This window comes from Coptis chinensis, chromosome 4 (genome assembly GCF_015680905.1).
Source record: "Coptis chinensis isolate HL-2020 chromosome 4, ASM1568090v1, whole genome shotgun sequence".
NCBI classification, from domain to species: Eukaryota; Viridiplantae; Streptophyta; class Magnoliopsida; order Ranunculales; family Ranunculaceae; genus Coptis; species Coptis chinensis.
This window is the reverse complement of record NC_141459.1, coordinates 91,208,424-91,224,530: the sequence shown is the minus strand read 5'-3', so window position 1 is coordinate 91,224,530 and position 16,107 is coordinate 91,208,424. Positions and strand designations below refer to the sequence as shown.

The window sequence follows — 16,107 nt, the reverse complement described above, 5'->3', positions numbered from 1 at the left end:
TATAGTTTGCTTGGCAGAAACAAAAGCTAGTAAGGATGGTATTGGTAATCTTAGTAAAAAGCTCAAACTAAGTGGGTATTTTGCGGTTCCAGCTCAAGGTCTAAGTGGAGGTCTGGCAGTGCTATGGAAAGAAGGAGTGGACATGGAGATTCTTGGGGCTTCCCGTAATCAAGTCACAGGTAAAATTACTAATTATTTCAGTTCTGAAGACTGGTTCTTTTCTTTTGTGTATGGTGAACCAGGTGCTCATAATAGAAATAAAGTTTGGGATGAGTTGAGGGGATTAGCCCCTCTGATTCCTGGACCTTGGGTTTTGTTTGGGGACTTTAATGCTATAACTCAATTGAATGAGAAGGTTGGGGGGGGAGAAGTATCTTTACTAAGAGTTTGCATGAGTTTAACAGCTTGATAAATGATCTTGGCTTGGTGGACTTGGGATTTAAGAGCCCAAAGTTCACTTGGAGCAATAATCGGAGACCAGGTGCTCATGTGCTTGAAAGGTTGGACAGAGCTCTGGCCTCTCCTGAATGGTTAACTCTGTTCCCTTATGCCCTAGTCCAAACTGTTGCTAATGCCTCCTCTGACCATATTTCTCTTATTATCAATTTGGACAATAAGGAGGAGTATACTCCTAGACCTTTCAAGTTTTTTAATATGCGGCTTATTAATGTTTCATGTAGACCTGTGATTGAGAATGCTTGGAATGCTATAACACATGATCTCCCTGATAGCAATCTTATACATAAACTTAATAAAACCAGGAATGATCTTTCTTTGTGGAATAAATTTGTGTTTGGCAACATTTTCACTAATATCAAGGCTACTCACAAGGAGTTGGACAAGGTCTTGGTTAAACCTTTCTCCATTGAGAATTACAATAAAGCAAAAGAGTTGAAAGATACTCTGCTGGGCTGGTATGATAAGGAGGAGGAGTTTTGGAAACAAAAGTTCTCCACATACTGGATCAAAAATAGGGGAAAGAATACCAAGTTCTATCATCTTTCCACTATTTATAGAAGGAGGAAAAATAAAATAGATAAAATAAAATATGAAGATGGTAATTGGCGAGAAGGGAGAACTGCTGTGGGAATTTCTCTCAACCACTACTTTACTGAGATTTTCAACTCTGATCAACTTGAAAGGGATGATCAGATTATGAATCTCTTTCAAAGTATTATGAGTGAGAGGGAGAATGAGATCCTCACTAGTATCCCAAATAAGGAGGATATTGGGAAGGTGGTCAATAAAATGGGCAGCCTGAAATCTCTTGGTCCTGACAGGTTTCAAGGTGTGTTTTATAAGAAATGTTGGGACATTGTTGGACCCTCTGTGGTGTCATTTGTGCGGGACTTCTTTACCATTTGTTACCTCAACCCTAAGTTCAATGAGACCTACATTGCCTTGATACCCAAGGTGGTGAATCTTGACCATGCTTCCAAATTTTGACATATTGATAAGCACCCAAAAGTGTATTATGAAACCCTATTGAGATATATAAATTTGGTTAATTATGTGTTTAATAATCATGAAATAAATATGTTTTCATACTTTTGTAGGTATTCGCAGTAAATATGGAAAATATTATTTAAACCTGCGATAAAGCACGAGAAACGACATATATATGAATTCTTCCAAATCCGCACAGAAGCATCAAAATTCCGAAGCTCCTACCTCTTGAACCAGGACTCCGAATGCGACAAATGAGCTGCTCAGACAATCATGGCGATGAACTCTATGCATAGGCGGAAATTGTAAAATTTTCCAAAGACCAGACCGCCACTGGACTGCACATAGGACCCCACTATGTGGGCCCGCAAGATTGGATGAGTCATCAATCATGGAGCATGTCAAGACAAAATTGACAAATTATTTGTGCAAAGTTGACACCTTGCATGTAATTAATTAGATTAGGTGTTAATAATGAAAAAAGGCAATGTGTCACTTTGTTTTAATGTGGTGGATAAAAATGAAGTAAATGTGGTTTGATGTTTCATGTGGGAGGAAATGAGATTTCTCTCAAATGGAGAAGAAAACAAAACAAGGGAGGGACACTCCATTTACTCCCTTGACTTCTTTTCCTTACCTTGCATTATTTTAGTCCTTAGTCATTTTTATTATTTAGTTTTTAGTTTTGTAAGAAAAGCTTGTAATAGTTTTAATGGAGGAAACTTTGGTTTTCTTCTAGAAAATAAATAGAAAGCAAGTGAGTTTAGATAGTTAGTCTTCTTCTTCCTTTTTCTCTCTCTCTTTTTGTACTTCTAACTTGTAATCCTTTATCCCAAGGATCATGAGCTAACTTCCCTTTTGGGGAGTTAATCCAACTCATGTGAGGGAAAATATTTGTTGTTGGTTTAGTAAGTTGGTTAGGAAGAACAACTATACCTACATCCTATCCCAAAATGATAGTTGGTGTAGTGTCTAGTTAGGAATCAAAGTAATGAGCTTAGAGATAAGTCATTGTTTGGTTCCACTTGCTAACATGTATGAGCTTAGAGATGAGCCATACATGTTAGGGATCAAGTTTTCTTCTATTAGGACTTGTCTATGAGTCTAGGAAGAATAAAATGAATTTATTAAAATCAACAACAAAAGTTATCTTCACATGAGGAGGATTAGCTCTCCACCTTTTCTTTAGTAAATTATATTGTGTCTTAGTTGCATGATTTTGAATCTTAATGTTTTTCTTAATGTTTGTGTAGGAAAGAAACCTAGTATTAGTATTAAACTTACTCACTAGTTCCCTAAGAGTAAAAACCAAATTGTAGTTGTCCTAGACTTTAGGTTGGTTCGAATCCTTACTTCAACTTTACGAACACGAAGATCGTGAGTAAGGAAATCTTTGAATTCGCATTTTTCGCCAAATTAGAGAGTAAATCTCTAACGTAGTAAAAAGAGCAATATCAAAATGGTATGCCATTGCTGCGTTCTAAAGGCATAGGACTTGTCTTCTGATTGGAAGTTGCATCAAGGGGAACCCCACTCTCTTCCTTTCTTCCTTTTCGCTTTGTTCTTACGTTTTTTTGTTTAATTTAGGATTTTGTCTCATGAATTGACCTGATCACTCACGGATTTTTTTGTCAGACTTCCGGTACCAAAAGTTAGGGCTGGGAAAGTACACTGCAGGTGATTATAAGAGTTCTGTGAAAAATTGAACTCATTGTACTGTGGCATAATTGACACGCGTGCGCGTGGCTGGACTCGCGTCAGCTAGTGTAACTCGCGTCCGCGGGTGACTTTGCTCATTTACTGCTCATCTAATAGCCCCAACATCCACTGCTAAATCCTGATCCATATCTAGACCTAACTCTTTGGACCTGTACCTGAAATTTCGAATATCTTTTGGGATTAATCACGTCGACGAATTGAAACGTCAGTTTCATTTCTTTGGCGGACTAGCGGGAAGCTACAGGTTCCAAATTTTTAGTGTTGTTTTTATTTTTAGTTATTTGCATGAATGCCATGTATGTAGTATAATGTAATAGTTTATGGATTATTATTTACGTCTTAGGCTAGAAATATGCATGAATCATGTTAATACGCCCGTAAATATTTATATGCGATTAAGTGGGTATGAATTGCATATTAATGTATATGTACATACCAATGGTACTGTTTTGCATGGTTATCTATATTTATATGTATAAGTGTCTATTATTGCATGTTTAGTATTTCTCTACGTATACGTATACGGTATTGTCTAATAAGTCGATTTTGTCAAGAAAGAGGAGAACATTCCAACGAGGGTTAAAATCTGAGTTGGGTAAGTTGTTTCTAAACCCTACGGGATAAAGCTGCTCTCTATATGACACTCGCAATCTCAATGAGTATTGCCGAAATCGAATTATTATGCAATACAAGAGTCGTATTTTAGTTTATATATAATACGTTGTATGTTTAGTTTTGTCATATTTATCTGCGTACGTATACTATATTCACATGCTAATGTATTTCGATACGTATGAGTGATTCAAATTTGCCTGTTACTGTTGATATACGTCTACGTAATATCGACTTACAAATTAGCATACATATCATTATTCGATGTATATTTGTCTGTACGTATGGAAGTATTTATCGATGACACAACCTTGCCTATTCGTATAGCTATACGTATGAGTAGAGTATCTTCACATGCTACTGCATCTAGTATTGTATGAGTAGATCGTATTTGCATGTTTATATTTTCACCCTTGCATAAATCTTAGTTAAAAAAAATAAATAAATAAATTAATTAAGCCCTTGCATAAATTTTAATTCCATAAATCTTATTCATAATCATATTCTAACGGTGTCTAGGAAACTTGAAAGATTGAGGTTACTTAATTAGAACCTTGCTTGCATAGAAAACCTCCCTCATATCTCTCTTGTGACTTGGCTGTTGGTTTATGCACACGTATTCCTAGCTTCACTGCTACGTTAGCAGCAGCTTAGGCCTATGTTGTTCAACTCTACAGCTTAAAAATAATAATAAAATTCAAGTAATAATAACTTTCTTCTATCAATTAGATCTAATTTTATGCTTGCATGAGATTACGATGCCGTTCCACTAAAAGAATTTGAACATACCTATCGTCGAAAAAATACGATAAGCAATTGCGTAAGTTCTCACCTAAAAATTGTTCTTCTTCATTAATTACCTTCATCAAGATCCTTCGTTAAGCCATTAACTTTTGTCGTTATAGCCGGCGATCCTCCACCCGACTAAGAATCCACTGTGGGACTTCTATCTTTGCATTACTGGGAAGGACCTTCTTCCTGCATCAAACTTGAGGACATTGTCGGTGATTTTCAGATTCCCAAAACGTTTTTAGTTTGTTACCTATATACCATGGTTTGGATCACGAAAAACCTTACAATCATCTTCGTAGGCTTCAACAAGTGGCCACAATATTTCACCACCCAGCCATCTCTAAGGAACAACTCTTGCTTCGACTGTTTCCATTCACTTTAGCGGAGCGTCAATTTGGCTAGCAGGACAACAGCCACAATCCATAGACACATGGAATAAATTAGTTCAAGCTTTCATGCTTCAATTTTACACTCAGAAGAAAATAACTTAAATGCTTCAAAAAATTCAATTCTTTCGTCAAAATCCTCATGAATCCTTTATAGAAGCATGGAGTCGTTTCACTGATCTTCTGTTAGAATGTCCTCACCACCAACTAGACAAAGCTGTCCTTGTTCGTTCATTCTTTAATGGTGCAATGCGATCATCAAAAAGAAACTCTTGATATAATGAATGGAGGTTGCTTCATGGACAAAGGAGCTCTTGAAGCTTATACTTTTCTTGAAAAACAAGCGAAAAAAAGGTACACACTTTGGGGTAACACCGAATCGCCTAGGTCATCAAAGGACAATGTTACAAAGGCCACATCTATTTTTGAGGTAAAACCCGATCCCGAATTAAAAAATTGATAGAATCCCTAACTAAAAAAGTAGATGCCCTTGCAGTTCAAGTAAACGATCAACTTCCAAAATAGGTCATGAAAGTTAACACATCCCCATGTGTTCTTTGTCTCAGTCCTGACCATCCTGATGTTTATTGTCCCTTGTTATATGCCTCCCCTTCTCAACAATCGGAGGAGGCATGTGCATTCAACATTCCTAATGCACCTTGGAGACAACATCCGAATTTCGCTTGGCGCCAAAATAACTAACAAATGGGGGCTCCTCCAGGTTTTGCTAATCCACCTGTTCCACCTACCAACAATTTTATTCGATACCGCCAAGGAAATAATCAACAATACCAACAAGGTCAATTCCAAAATAATTCCAATGCTAATTATCAAACCAACCGCAGCCTTGTTCCAACTAATCCAGATCCCAACTATAATTCACAACTTCTAAGCAATAATCGTGAACTACTACCTGTTGCACAACCTGCGCCACCTGTTATGGATATGACAAACGAGACTTTCTTAGCTTACATGAACCAGCAGTCTCAAATTTTAACGTCTATCCAACAATCACTTCAACAATTGGCGCAAGAAAAGAGTCGAAGAAGGCGTGTTTCATGCCTGGCGGTTCCAAACCCTAAACCAAAGAAACCACGACCTTTGAACTCACCAATGCACCTAGTACAAGCACCCCCAACTAAGGTGAGGTGCATGCAATCACTACTCTACGATCTGGAAAAACTGTAGACAATCAAATACGTATGCCAGATGATCAACCAAAGGAATTCGAAGGATCAAATGAATCTATTTCCAATAATGAACCTACGGTGGATTCACCAGATCCAACAAAGTCAACATCTCCGAATGTGGGAAACAAGCAAGTAGACCCCTTTGCCAAATTCCGCCCTAAGGCACCGTTTCCTGCACGCTTGGCAAAGAATAAACTGATGAGAATTTTCTTTGAAATTCGAGAGACTTTTCAAAATTTGACAATCAACTTACCTTTTTCGATGCCTTAAAGCTATTACCAAAACATGCAAAATTTCAATGATATGTGCACCACAAAAAGAGAACTAATGTTCCTCAACAAAGCGTTCCTCACCCGAACGGTTTCCCTCCATCACCGAACCACAATGGTATAGTCAAATACAAGGACCCCGGTAGACCAACGGTTCCATGTATCTTAGGTGACAAATATCGACTCTTTGGCTTTCTAGACCTAGGAGCTAGTGTGAACTTACTTCCATATTATTTATTTAAACAACTAGGTCTTCATGAGCTCAAACCTACCACCATGACTCTAAAGTTAGCCGATCGTTCCATAAAGTATCCAAAAGGAATTATGGAAAACGTCATTGTAAAAGTCCAAGACTTTTTCTATCCTGTAGACTTTCTTATTTTGGATACAGAAGTTGCATGTGATTCCATTCCTATCATCTTAGGACGTCCGTTCCTAGCAACTGCTAATGCTCTTATTAACTATAGGGATGGTTCAATGACCATGTCCTTCGAAAATCTATCGGTCGAGGTGAATGTGTTCAAGTTGATGAAACAAATCCCAGAGCCTAACATTGATGATGGTGAGGTCAACAGGGTTGACAGCATTACGCAAGAGTATTTAACAAACTCTTTTCCAGAAGATGAAGTGTACCAATTTCTTTCCTTTAGCGAATCCAAGTTTGAGAATGATGATTATACACAAGAAGTAAATGAGTTATTAGAGTCAATACCATTATTTGACCCTACGACTGTGATGTCCAATAACTTGGATGAACATCAATCTGTTTACTGCATGGATGATGACTTTTCTCAAGAATCTTTAATACCCACTCTGCCCACCCCTGATTTAAAACCTCTTCCTTCGGAATTAAAATACGTACAGCTTGATCCAAATGGTCGTCACCCAGTTATCATTTCTTCATAATTGACTGACGATCAGGAAGCTCGTTTAATTAATGTCATTCAACAACATCGTTCTGCTATTGGATGGTCCCTCGATGACATTAAAGGCATTGAACCTACTGTGTGCACCCGTCACATACACCTTGAAGAAAATGCTAAGACGTCGTGTGAACCGCAACGTCGACTAAACCCTACCATGAAAGATGTGGTACGAGAGGAAATTTTAAAATTACTCGATGTGGGTATTATTTACCCTATCTCTGATAGTGTTTGGGTGAGTCTAATACATGTTGTTCCTAAGAAATCTGGCATTACAGTTGTGCGAAATGATAAAGATGAATGCATTTCCGCTCGTATCCCAGTGAAATGGCGAATATGTATTGACTATCGCAAACTTAATGCCGTCACTCGTAAGGATCACTTTCCACTTCCATTCATCGATCAGATGCTCGAATGCTTAGCCGGTCATGCATATTACTATTTTCTTGATGGTTATTCAGATTATTTTCAGATAGTCATAGACCCTGCTGATCAAGAAAAGACCACGTTCACATGTCCATTTGGTACATTTGCATATAGACGAATGTCTTTCGGCCTTTGCAATGTACCTGGTACTTTCCAACGCTGCATGCTTCACATTTTCAGTGATATGGTTGAACGTTTTATGGAAGTATTCATGGACGACTTCTCAATATATGGAGATTCTTTCGATAGCTATCTATCAAATCTTGAAAAAGTCTTTACACGTTGTGATGAGAAAAACCTTGTTCTCAATTGGAAAAAATGTCATTTCATGGTTACAAAAGGAATAGTTTTAGGACATATCATTTCAAAGGACGGAATCGAAGTCGACAAAGCTAAGATAGAAAAAATTGCTTCACTTCCTGTACCAAAATCAGTTCGAGGCATTTGCACATTCTTAGGACACGCAGGTTTCTATAGGAGATTTATTCAAGATTTCTCAAAGGTTGCTCGACCTTTAACCAATCTCCCCGCTTAAAGATGCCGTTTTTACTTGAGTTTCAATTGCAAACAAAGCCTTTGAGATTTTAAAACTGCATTAACTACCCTCCCATAATTCAACCACCGATTGGTCTAAACCTTTTGAATTAATGTGTGACGCAGGCGACTATGCTATTGGAGTCGCATCTAGGGCAACGCCGGAAGATAAGCCGATTGTCATTTACTATGCGAGTAAAACCCTTAATGAAGCTCAACGTAACTATACCACCACCGAGAAAGAGTTTCTCGTTGTATATGCTTTGGATAAGTTTAGATCCTTACCTAGTGGGTTCTCCAACTATTGTCTACACTGACCATGCGCCACTTCGTTATCTATTAGCGAAAAAAGATGCAAAACAAAGGTTAATCCGATGGATTCTCCTTTTGCAAGAGTTTACTCTAGAAATTAGAGATAAAAAAGGTTGCGAAAATGTAGTTGCAGACCATTTATCACGACTTGTCAGTGATGTTGATACTAATACCAAACCTATCTGTGATTCCTTTCCAGATGAACACTTGTACTCTATTTTTTCGTCCCCTTGGTACGCTAACATAGTAAATTACTTAGTTACCGAAGAAGTCTCTTCATCTTGGTCTCGTAATGACCGGAAAAGTTCTTATCCACTGTGAAATTTTATTTCTGGGATGATCCCTACCTCTTCAAGTATTGTTCCGACCAACTAATCCACCGTTGCATTCCCGACTGGGAACACAATGATGTGTTATCCTTCTGTCATAAACAATCTTGTGGTGGTCATTTTAGTGGTAAGAAAACTGTGGCCAAGGTCCTTCAATGTGGATTCTATTGGCCAACACTGTTTAGAGATGCACTTGAGCATTGCAAAGCATGCAATCGCTGCCAGCAGCTAGGACGCATTACTCAACGCAATATGATGCCCTTAAATCCCATTTTAATTGTGGAAATATTTGATGTATGGAGCATCGACTTCATGGGTCCATTTCCAAATTCACATGGCTTCCTATACATACTAGTAGCAGTTGACTATGTGTCAAAATGGATTGAGGCATTGGCATGTCGTGCTAATGATCATAAAACGGTCGTTTTGTTCGTAAAAGAAAATATTTTCTCTCGATTTGGTGTTCTAAAAGCTATAATTAGTGATGGGGGAAAATATTTCTGCAATAAAATTTTTGATTCTTTAGTAAAGAAATATGGAGTCACGCACAAAGTGGCAACTTTGTATCATCCTCAAACCAGTGGTCAAGTAGAAGTCTCTAATAGAGAGATCAAATCCATTTTGGAAAAAACTGTCAATCCATCTAGAAAAGACTGGTCTCTACGATTATCTGATGCCTTGTGGGCATACAGAACAGCTTTTAAGACACCTATTGGGATGTCTCCTTATCTCCTCGTTTTTGGAAAACCTTGTCATCTGCCGGTTGAACTTGAGCACCGTGCTCTATGGGCCATCAAAAGCTTTAATTATAATACTAACGTGGCAGGCGCGAAGAGAAAATTGCAGTTAAATAAGCTTGAGGAAATTCGGAGTGATGCCTATGATCTCTCGAAATCCTATAAAGCCAATATGAAAAGAGTGCATGACAAGCACATATTGAGAAAAGATTTCAAAGTGGGTCAAAAAGTTTTGTTGTACAACTCAAGATTACACATTTTTCCAGAAAAATTAAAAACTCGATGGTCTAGTCCTTTTACCGTCTCTGATGTCACCCCTTATGGGGCTATTTCTTTGAAAAACGTAAATGATGACAGCTAATTTCAAGTAAATGGCCAACGCCTTTAAACATTATCATGAGTTAAGCTCTCCGGATGTCGAAGAGACTCTTCTCAATGATCCGGTCTACATAGACTAATAGATTCGATGGTGTACTTCTTTCCATGTGTTTAAATAGAAAAAAAGTCGCCATTTGGGTAACAGGGCCCTCTTCTATTTTCTTTTCTAAAAATCCCTAGAGTGTGTGGTTGCAAGCCCCGGAACCATAGTCCACAAAAACTCTACTTCAGAACTGAGTATCAATGTCTTCTGATAATTGAGCAAACGTGCCTCCTGGAAAACAATGGGTACCAAAAATTTCAACTCCTTCTTTCTCCTCCCTTTTCTATTCTCTTCCTCGTGAACTCCAACTCATCATTTGGTGCAAATCTCACCCATCTCGAATAGGTAATGGTTGTAGTACTTTTGCTCAAAAGCGACGGGCGAAAAGGATGGGGTGGTGTATGAACTGTCAAACTCCTTTCTGTCTAGGTCTTGATCTTCTATCCGAGATGAACCGGTATAAGGTATATTATTGTCTGACACCAGCTCAGCAGGATAAACTTCATCGTCGTCCCGTTGTTCCCACAGGTTGGGATTCGTCTTGAGGATCTGACGTTAAAAGACTCACATTCGTCTTGAGGATCTGACGTTAAAAGACTCACATTCGTCTTGAGGATCTGACGTAAAAAGACTCAACACACTACTAAAAGAAGAGCTTTTTGTGTCACTTTTTTTCTTATGTCTCGTGTCACTTACTAGAAACAAGTGACACGTAGACTTTTGATGTGTCACTTTTCTATGGAATGAGGGCTGATGTGTCGCTTCTAGGAAAAATGACCCAGGTCATTTTTTTTTGTGTCATATTATTTGAAAGTGACACTATTGGCTTGCCTTGTTGTGTCACTTCTGGGTGTAACAGAAAACGAAAACAAAAGTAATATACTAATCGAAATAAATAAGCGACACAAGAAATTCTATGCTAATGAAACTCAAATTGCCTGATTTGAGCGTGGGCGGCTATTTTTAGGTTCCCTCATAAAAGCAAAATAAAGATAAATAAAATGAGAATAAAATGAAATCCGTTAGATTAGGGTTAAAAAAGAAAAAAAAAAACAGAAAAGCAAAACTCCGTCTCCCAAAAACAGTCTAACATACCTCATCGCGTTCTCCCTCCCAACTAATTCTCACCGGGGTTCGTTAGACCTCCCCGCGTGCACTCTCCCACACCCCGCGGTCTCTAGCTCTGTCCATCCTTCCTTCTCCATCTGTCTCTCTCTCTCTAGGGTTTTTCAGCCATTTCCTCATTTCTCCAAACCCAATCCTCATTAAATCTCTCACTACTGTTTTAATAGGACATGTAATTGGTTCATCAATTAGCTGTGTTGAAGGACTTCATTTTTCGAATGTGAATCTTCTTGAATCTAAAGGACATGCGGCAGGCACATATGGTTTCTTTCATCTTCAGAATATGCCAATAACTGCAAAAACTGTACATCCAGGTAATTCAATTCTTCGCAGCTAGCCTTTCTTAGTCATGTTGCCACTCAGTATCTTTTGGTCTTTTGTTGGCTCTATTTTTTTTTCGTTTGGCAATTGTACAAATTTGATGCTTTAACCTTTTTTGCTATAAGCAAATAAGATTACTTCCATTTCTGAAAAAAGGTTGATTAAATGACTACTGTATTTGTGTCTACCTATATTCTATAGCAAAGATTTGTTTGTAGTACGGATATCATTGGGTTGGATTTAGCTTTAATAGGCTAATACCAACCCAACAAATCCCTTGGACTTTAGTGGAATGATCAATCAATTCTGTGGCAAAGCATATAATTAAGTTTTCCTTATTAACACTGTTGTTAAATACTTGAATCATAATATGAGCTGTACCATTTCTCTCTACAATTTTTTTCTCTATATGGCATAATTCTCTGCTTGTTTTACTGAGAAAAATGGAACATAAGAAATTTAAAGGCTATGGCGGGATTAATGACCTTCCTGATTTTATTCTCGGTTATATCTTGGGCTTCCTTCCTATACTTGAGGCAGTTAGGACATGCATTCTGTCAAGACAATGGAGGAACCTATGGAAGTCGACCCCAACACTAAAATTCACCATACATCAATTCAGAATATTAATATAGGAGAAAACATAGATGTTGGCCGGGTTCTCGTTAACCTTTTGAATATGGTGTGTCTATTCGGTAAGTCCTATCATCTCACACCGGTAGTATAAGTTCTTGCCTACTTACATATTATAGGGCAAGATATAGTATCCGCGGTTTGAGATATGGATTGAAGAACTTAAAATGAGGCGATGTTGAGAACTTGGAACTATTTTGTTATTGATCGTCCACCAAGAAAATATATACTTTTCCTTATGGCTTCTTCAAATGTACATCGTTACTTGAACTAGTTCTAACAAGGTTCATCAGGTTAATTGGAAAATGATTTGCCTTTCAGTGGTTGTTCCAACCTCATTTCTCTTACTCTAAGTAATGTCAAGTTTGTTATTATTGAAGAAACCCTTGCTGATCCAAGAATTTGATATTATCTAACTGTTTTTTGCTGCAGAAATTGATTATTTGTTTTTGCGAAGTTTTTAAGAATGTTAAGATCATTCATGATAATATCAAATTCTTGGATTTTTGCGTGATGAATAAGTTGATTGTGCGTGGTTGATATTCACTCTGAAAGTCTAGCAATGTTAATCATCAGAAGTATATCCTGTTCCAATGTAATTATACTAAATACCCCAAATCTTCTTCATTTCACGTGTTGGAATAAAATTTTACGTACGCATATTCACATGGAGGGCGCAGAGATACTTGAGCAATGCATTGGTTCATACCAGCTGGTAAGCAGCTTCACTTTCACGATTTGCATTGTGTTATTGTATAATTGATGGAATTAATTTTGAAAATTAACCATTATTACTTTGCCCATTGGTTAATATCAATGATCTCATCTTTATCCTTTTACACAAAACCTTTGTAATGAAATTCAAAGCTCATGGCACAGACAAAATCTTTTGCAAATGTTCGCATTATTTCCATCTTCTTTTGCATATGGTTTCTTTCATCTTCAGAATATGCCAATAACTGCAAAAATTGTACATCCAGGTAACTCATCTTTTATTGAAGGAAGATGACATTGTGGGTATTCCTGAGACTGATGAAGTCAAAGATATCAAGCCTCTAAATGACTGTGTTTTAATCAAGGTCAGATAAATTCATCCTATGTATATTGTAACTATTGTTATTAATCAAGTGATCTAAGAGTCCATAACTAGTGGAACTTAAGAAAAAGGTATTGTTTTTTAAGGTTCCCCAAGCAATTTTATTAAAGTTAAACAGTGCATTAAAATGATATTCACTTTTAGCTGGATTACATTCTTTTAGGTTGCCGAGGCGGAGCAGAAAACTGCTGGTGGCTTGTTTTTAACTGAGGCTAGCAAGGATAAGCCTTCCTTTGGAACTGTAAGTGGTCTTTAAGATACCTTTTGTATGTAGCTGTCCAAATTTGGTTCTTAAGAATAAACGTTGTGAGGCTATGTGGTTTCAACTACTTGTCTGTTACTAAATGATGCATTGTTTCTTCATATCTACAGCATTGTTACATAAAAGGTTTTAAAAAATGTATTGAGGCGGAAGACTCATGTTGTGCCTTAAGCCTTTTATTTAGCGCCTTGAGGCTTAAGCCTACATCTTTCTATTCTCTTCCCATTTTTTTTTCCTGTTTTTTTTACACTTATCTCCTTCTTAACTTTTCCAAAGATTAAAGACAAGAAGTTTTGTTTTGAGCATCAAAACAGCTCATTCAATTAGGAATCCCAAGCTTCCTGATTTTTCATTGTTCTCCTTTATTATTTTTATATTTATTGAGGCTTAAGTCTCAAGAGCCTCTGAGCCTTGCCTTAAACCTTGCAGAGGCAGTGAGCCTCGAGCATAGTTTGGGATTTCAAAATCCACGGATTTTCGAAAAGTAAAAAAACTGGAATATTGACCACATTATTGGAATTTGCAAGGTCCCTATCGGATTCAAGCATAGTGTGTGAGAAGAGAATGTTAAATATTAGTTGCATTATCTCTTACATGAGGTATGAATAATTTGGTGAACTTATTTGTGTTGGTTATAATTTAACTTTTCACATGCGACGACTTAACATAATGTATATATATGTTGTAGATATTTATATTCGACTTTTGGAATTGCTCGAGCAAAGTACGCATTTGGTAACCAAGAAAATTTTACTATTTATACAAAGGATGATGAGAAGGCTCGATATATTCAGAAGTTGGCTGAAGAACACGGTGATCGTGTGCTTTTAATTCCTTTCAACACAGGGTAACTGTGTTTATACATTTGCAGTACATATATATTATTTTCATATAATTAAAATTATTTTATTTTTATTTTTATTTATTTTTTCCGATTGGTTATATAATTAAAAGTATTTGATTGGATTTGTATCCACATAACTGGTCATATAGGGGGAATTGGGTCTTAATGGTTCTTGACATACCATCAATGGAAGTGTATTGGTTGGACTCTTTAAAAGATTTTCAAGGGCCATCGGATCTAGTTTTTAAATTATTAGTGAACACGTGAGTTTAGTATTTATTTATTGTATTTTTCATTGTATATTTGATTATATCTTGAAAATAACGAGAATATATGGAATAAATGCATTTTCAGTGCGATCAAGCCATCAAATATGTCCAAAGGAAAGAGAAAGATGAATCCAAATCCAAATTGGAACTATGTGACAGTAAGTTTAGTTTCTTTGGAATACAAAACAAAGTATCTTCCAATTTGTGTATGCGTTAATGCAAGTATTAATTATGTGTAGTGCCTATAACAACTAGGGGGTATTGTATGCAGATATTATGTATTGCGTTTTATGCGAGATTTAGTGGAGGATCCTGGTCCACCACTAAAAAAGAAGGTGACTGTAAAGTAGCATTATTTTTCATATACTCTTAGCTAGTTTATAAATTGGTGCATGTGTAAATATGGTAGGCATTGCATTGCCTGCATTATTCATTTTCATAATATTTATAATATATTTTTTGTCGAACAGTTATTGGAGTTCTTTAGCAAGAAGAGTTACACTACTGAAATAGATGAACTTCGTCTTGAATTCATAGACTTTATCCAACAATATATCTGAGTAGTTAATTTGGGTAAGTGGGCTTCCATATTTTCCCTTCTTTATGTATATATACTCTTCTTATCGATTTTTTTTCTTATTTGTACAATATACCCTTCTTGATTTACTTGCTTTTTTTCTTACTTGGGTGCATGGATCGATTAACAGATGAGTAGATGGCAGCTAGGTTTTTTGGTGTTGGAAGTGCGCACAACAAGCTAAGATATTGCTAGGATAGTATTGGTGTTATATAGTTTTTTTTTTTTTTTTTTTTTTTATATTGGAATGACTTCTTTTGTTGGGAGTCAAACTAGATGATAAATACTTGGTTTGATCGATGAAATTAATAGAAGTTAATTGTTTTGAATGTTGTTTCTTTCTTCTCGAGTGGATGTTGTTTCCGTATCATAAAGCATGTTAAAGTAATTTTGGTTGTGATGTTTGGATAAATGTATGTGGATGTTGTTTCTGTCATAAAGCAGGTTAATGAGATTTTAGTTATGACGTATAGGATGCAGGTTGAGAAATGAATACGATCGAATACAAAAATGAGAAAAAATTTTAAAAAAAAATTATTTTCATTTGTCTCGCTTTTGGAAAAAGTGACATAATATCTATTAAAAGTAACACAACTGACCACTCTTATGTGTCACTTTCTTTTTCATACGAGTTACATAGAGTTGATTCCCAAAAGTGACACAAGAAGTAAGGGGCTTTTGTGTCGCTTTTGACGTCCTTGTGTCTCACTCTAGTCCAAAAGTGACACAACTAGTATACTTAATGTGTCACTTTTGACGTACTTATGTTTCACTCTGGTCCAAAAGTGACACAACTAGTATACTTAATGTGTCACTTTTGACATACTTATGTCTCACTCTGGTCCAAAAGTGACACAACTAGTATACTTAATGTGTCACTTTTG

At 36.6% G+C, this 16,107-nt stretch overlaps 1 protein-coding gene across 10 annotated transcripts; it reads left to right on the top strand.

Moving 5' to 3' along the window:
• The first annotated feature begins 11,087 nt into the window (after positions 1-11,087).
• Positions 11,088-15,473, top strand: LOC147505611 (20 kDa chaperonin, chloroplastic-like). 10 transcript variants are annotated; one of them, XR_015193398.1, is made up of 9 exons: positions 11,105-11,535; positions 13,156-13,254; positions 13,435-13,512; positions 14,222-14,380; positions 14,527-14,640; positions 14,732-14,804; positions 14,918-14,981; positions 15,117-15,219; positions 15,354-15,473. XR_015193398.1 is itself a non-coding variant. In XM_086558101.1 (6 exons), the coding sequence occupies exons 1-5, from the start codon at positions 12,738-12,740 to the stop codon at positions 14,947-14,949; spliced, it is 435 nt and encodes a 144-aa protein (XP_086414227.1). In that variant the 5' UTR covers positions 12,360-12,737; the 3' UTR covers positions 14,950-14,981; positions 15,117-15,180. The 10 variants fall into 10 exon arrangements, 5 of the variants coding, with proteins under 5 accessions (XP_086414230.1, XP_086414227.1, XP_086414229.1 ...); XR_015193395.1 differs by lacking the exons at positions 11,105-11,535; positions 15,354-15,473 and adding an exon at positions 12,360-12,890 and having other exon boundaries at positions 15,117-15,180; XR_015193397.1 differs by lacking the exon at positions 11,105-11,535 and having other exon boundaries at positions 13,111-13,254.
• The last annotated feature ends 634 nt before the right edge of the window (positions 15,474-16,107 follow it).

Bases quoted from the DNA above. Each gene is read 5' to 3' on its own strand.
- LOC147505611 (XM_086558100.1), top strand. From the start codon at position 12,738: ATGTTAATCATCAGAAGTATATCCTGTTCCAATGTAATTATACTAAAT. The intron at 12,891-13,155 runs GTAAGCAGCTTC...TTGTACATCCAG, and splicing joins GCATTGGTTCATACCAGCTG to GTAACTCATCTTTTATTGAA. The intron at 13,513-14,731 runs GTAAGTGGTCTT...ATGCATTTTCAG, and splicing joins ATAAGCCTTCCTTTGGAACT to TGCGATCAAGCCATCAAATA.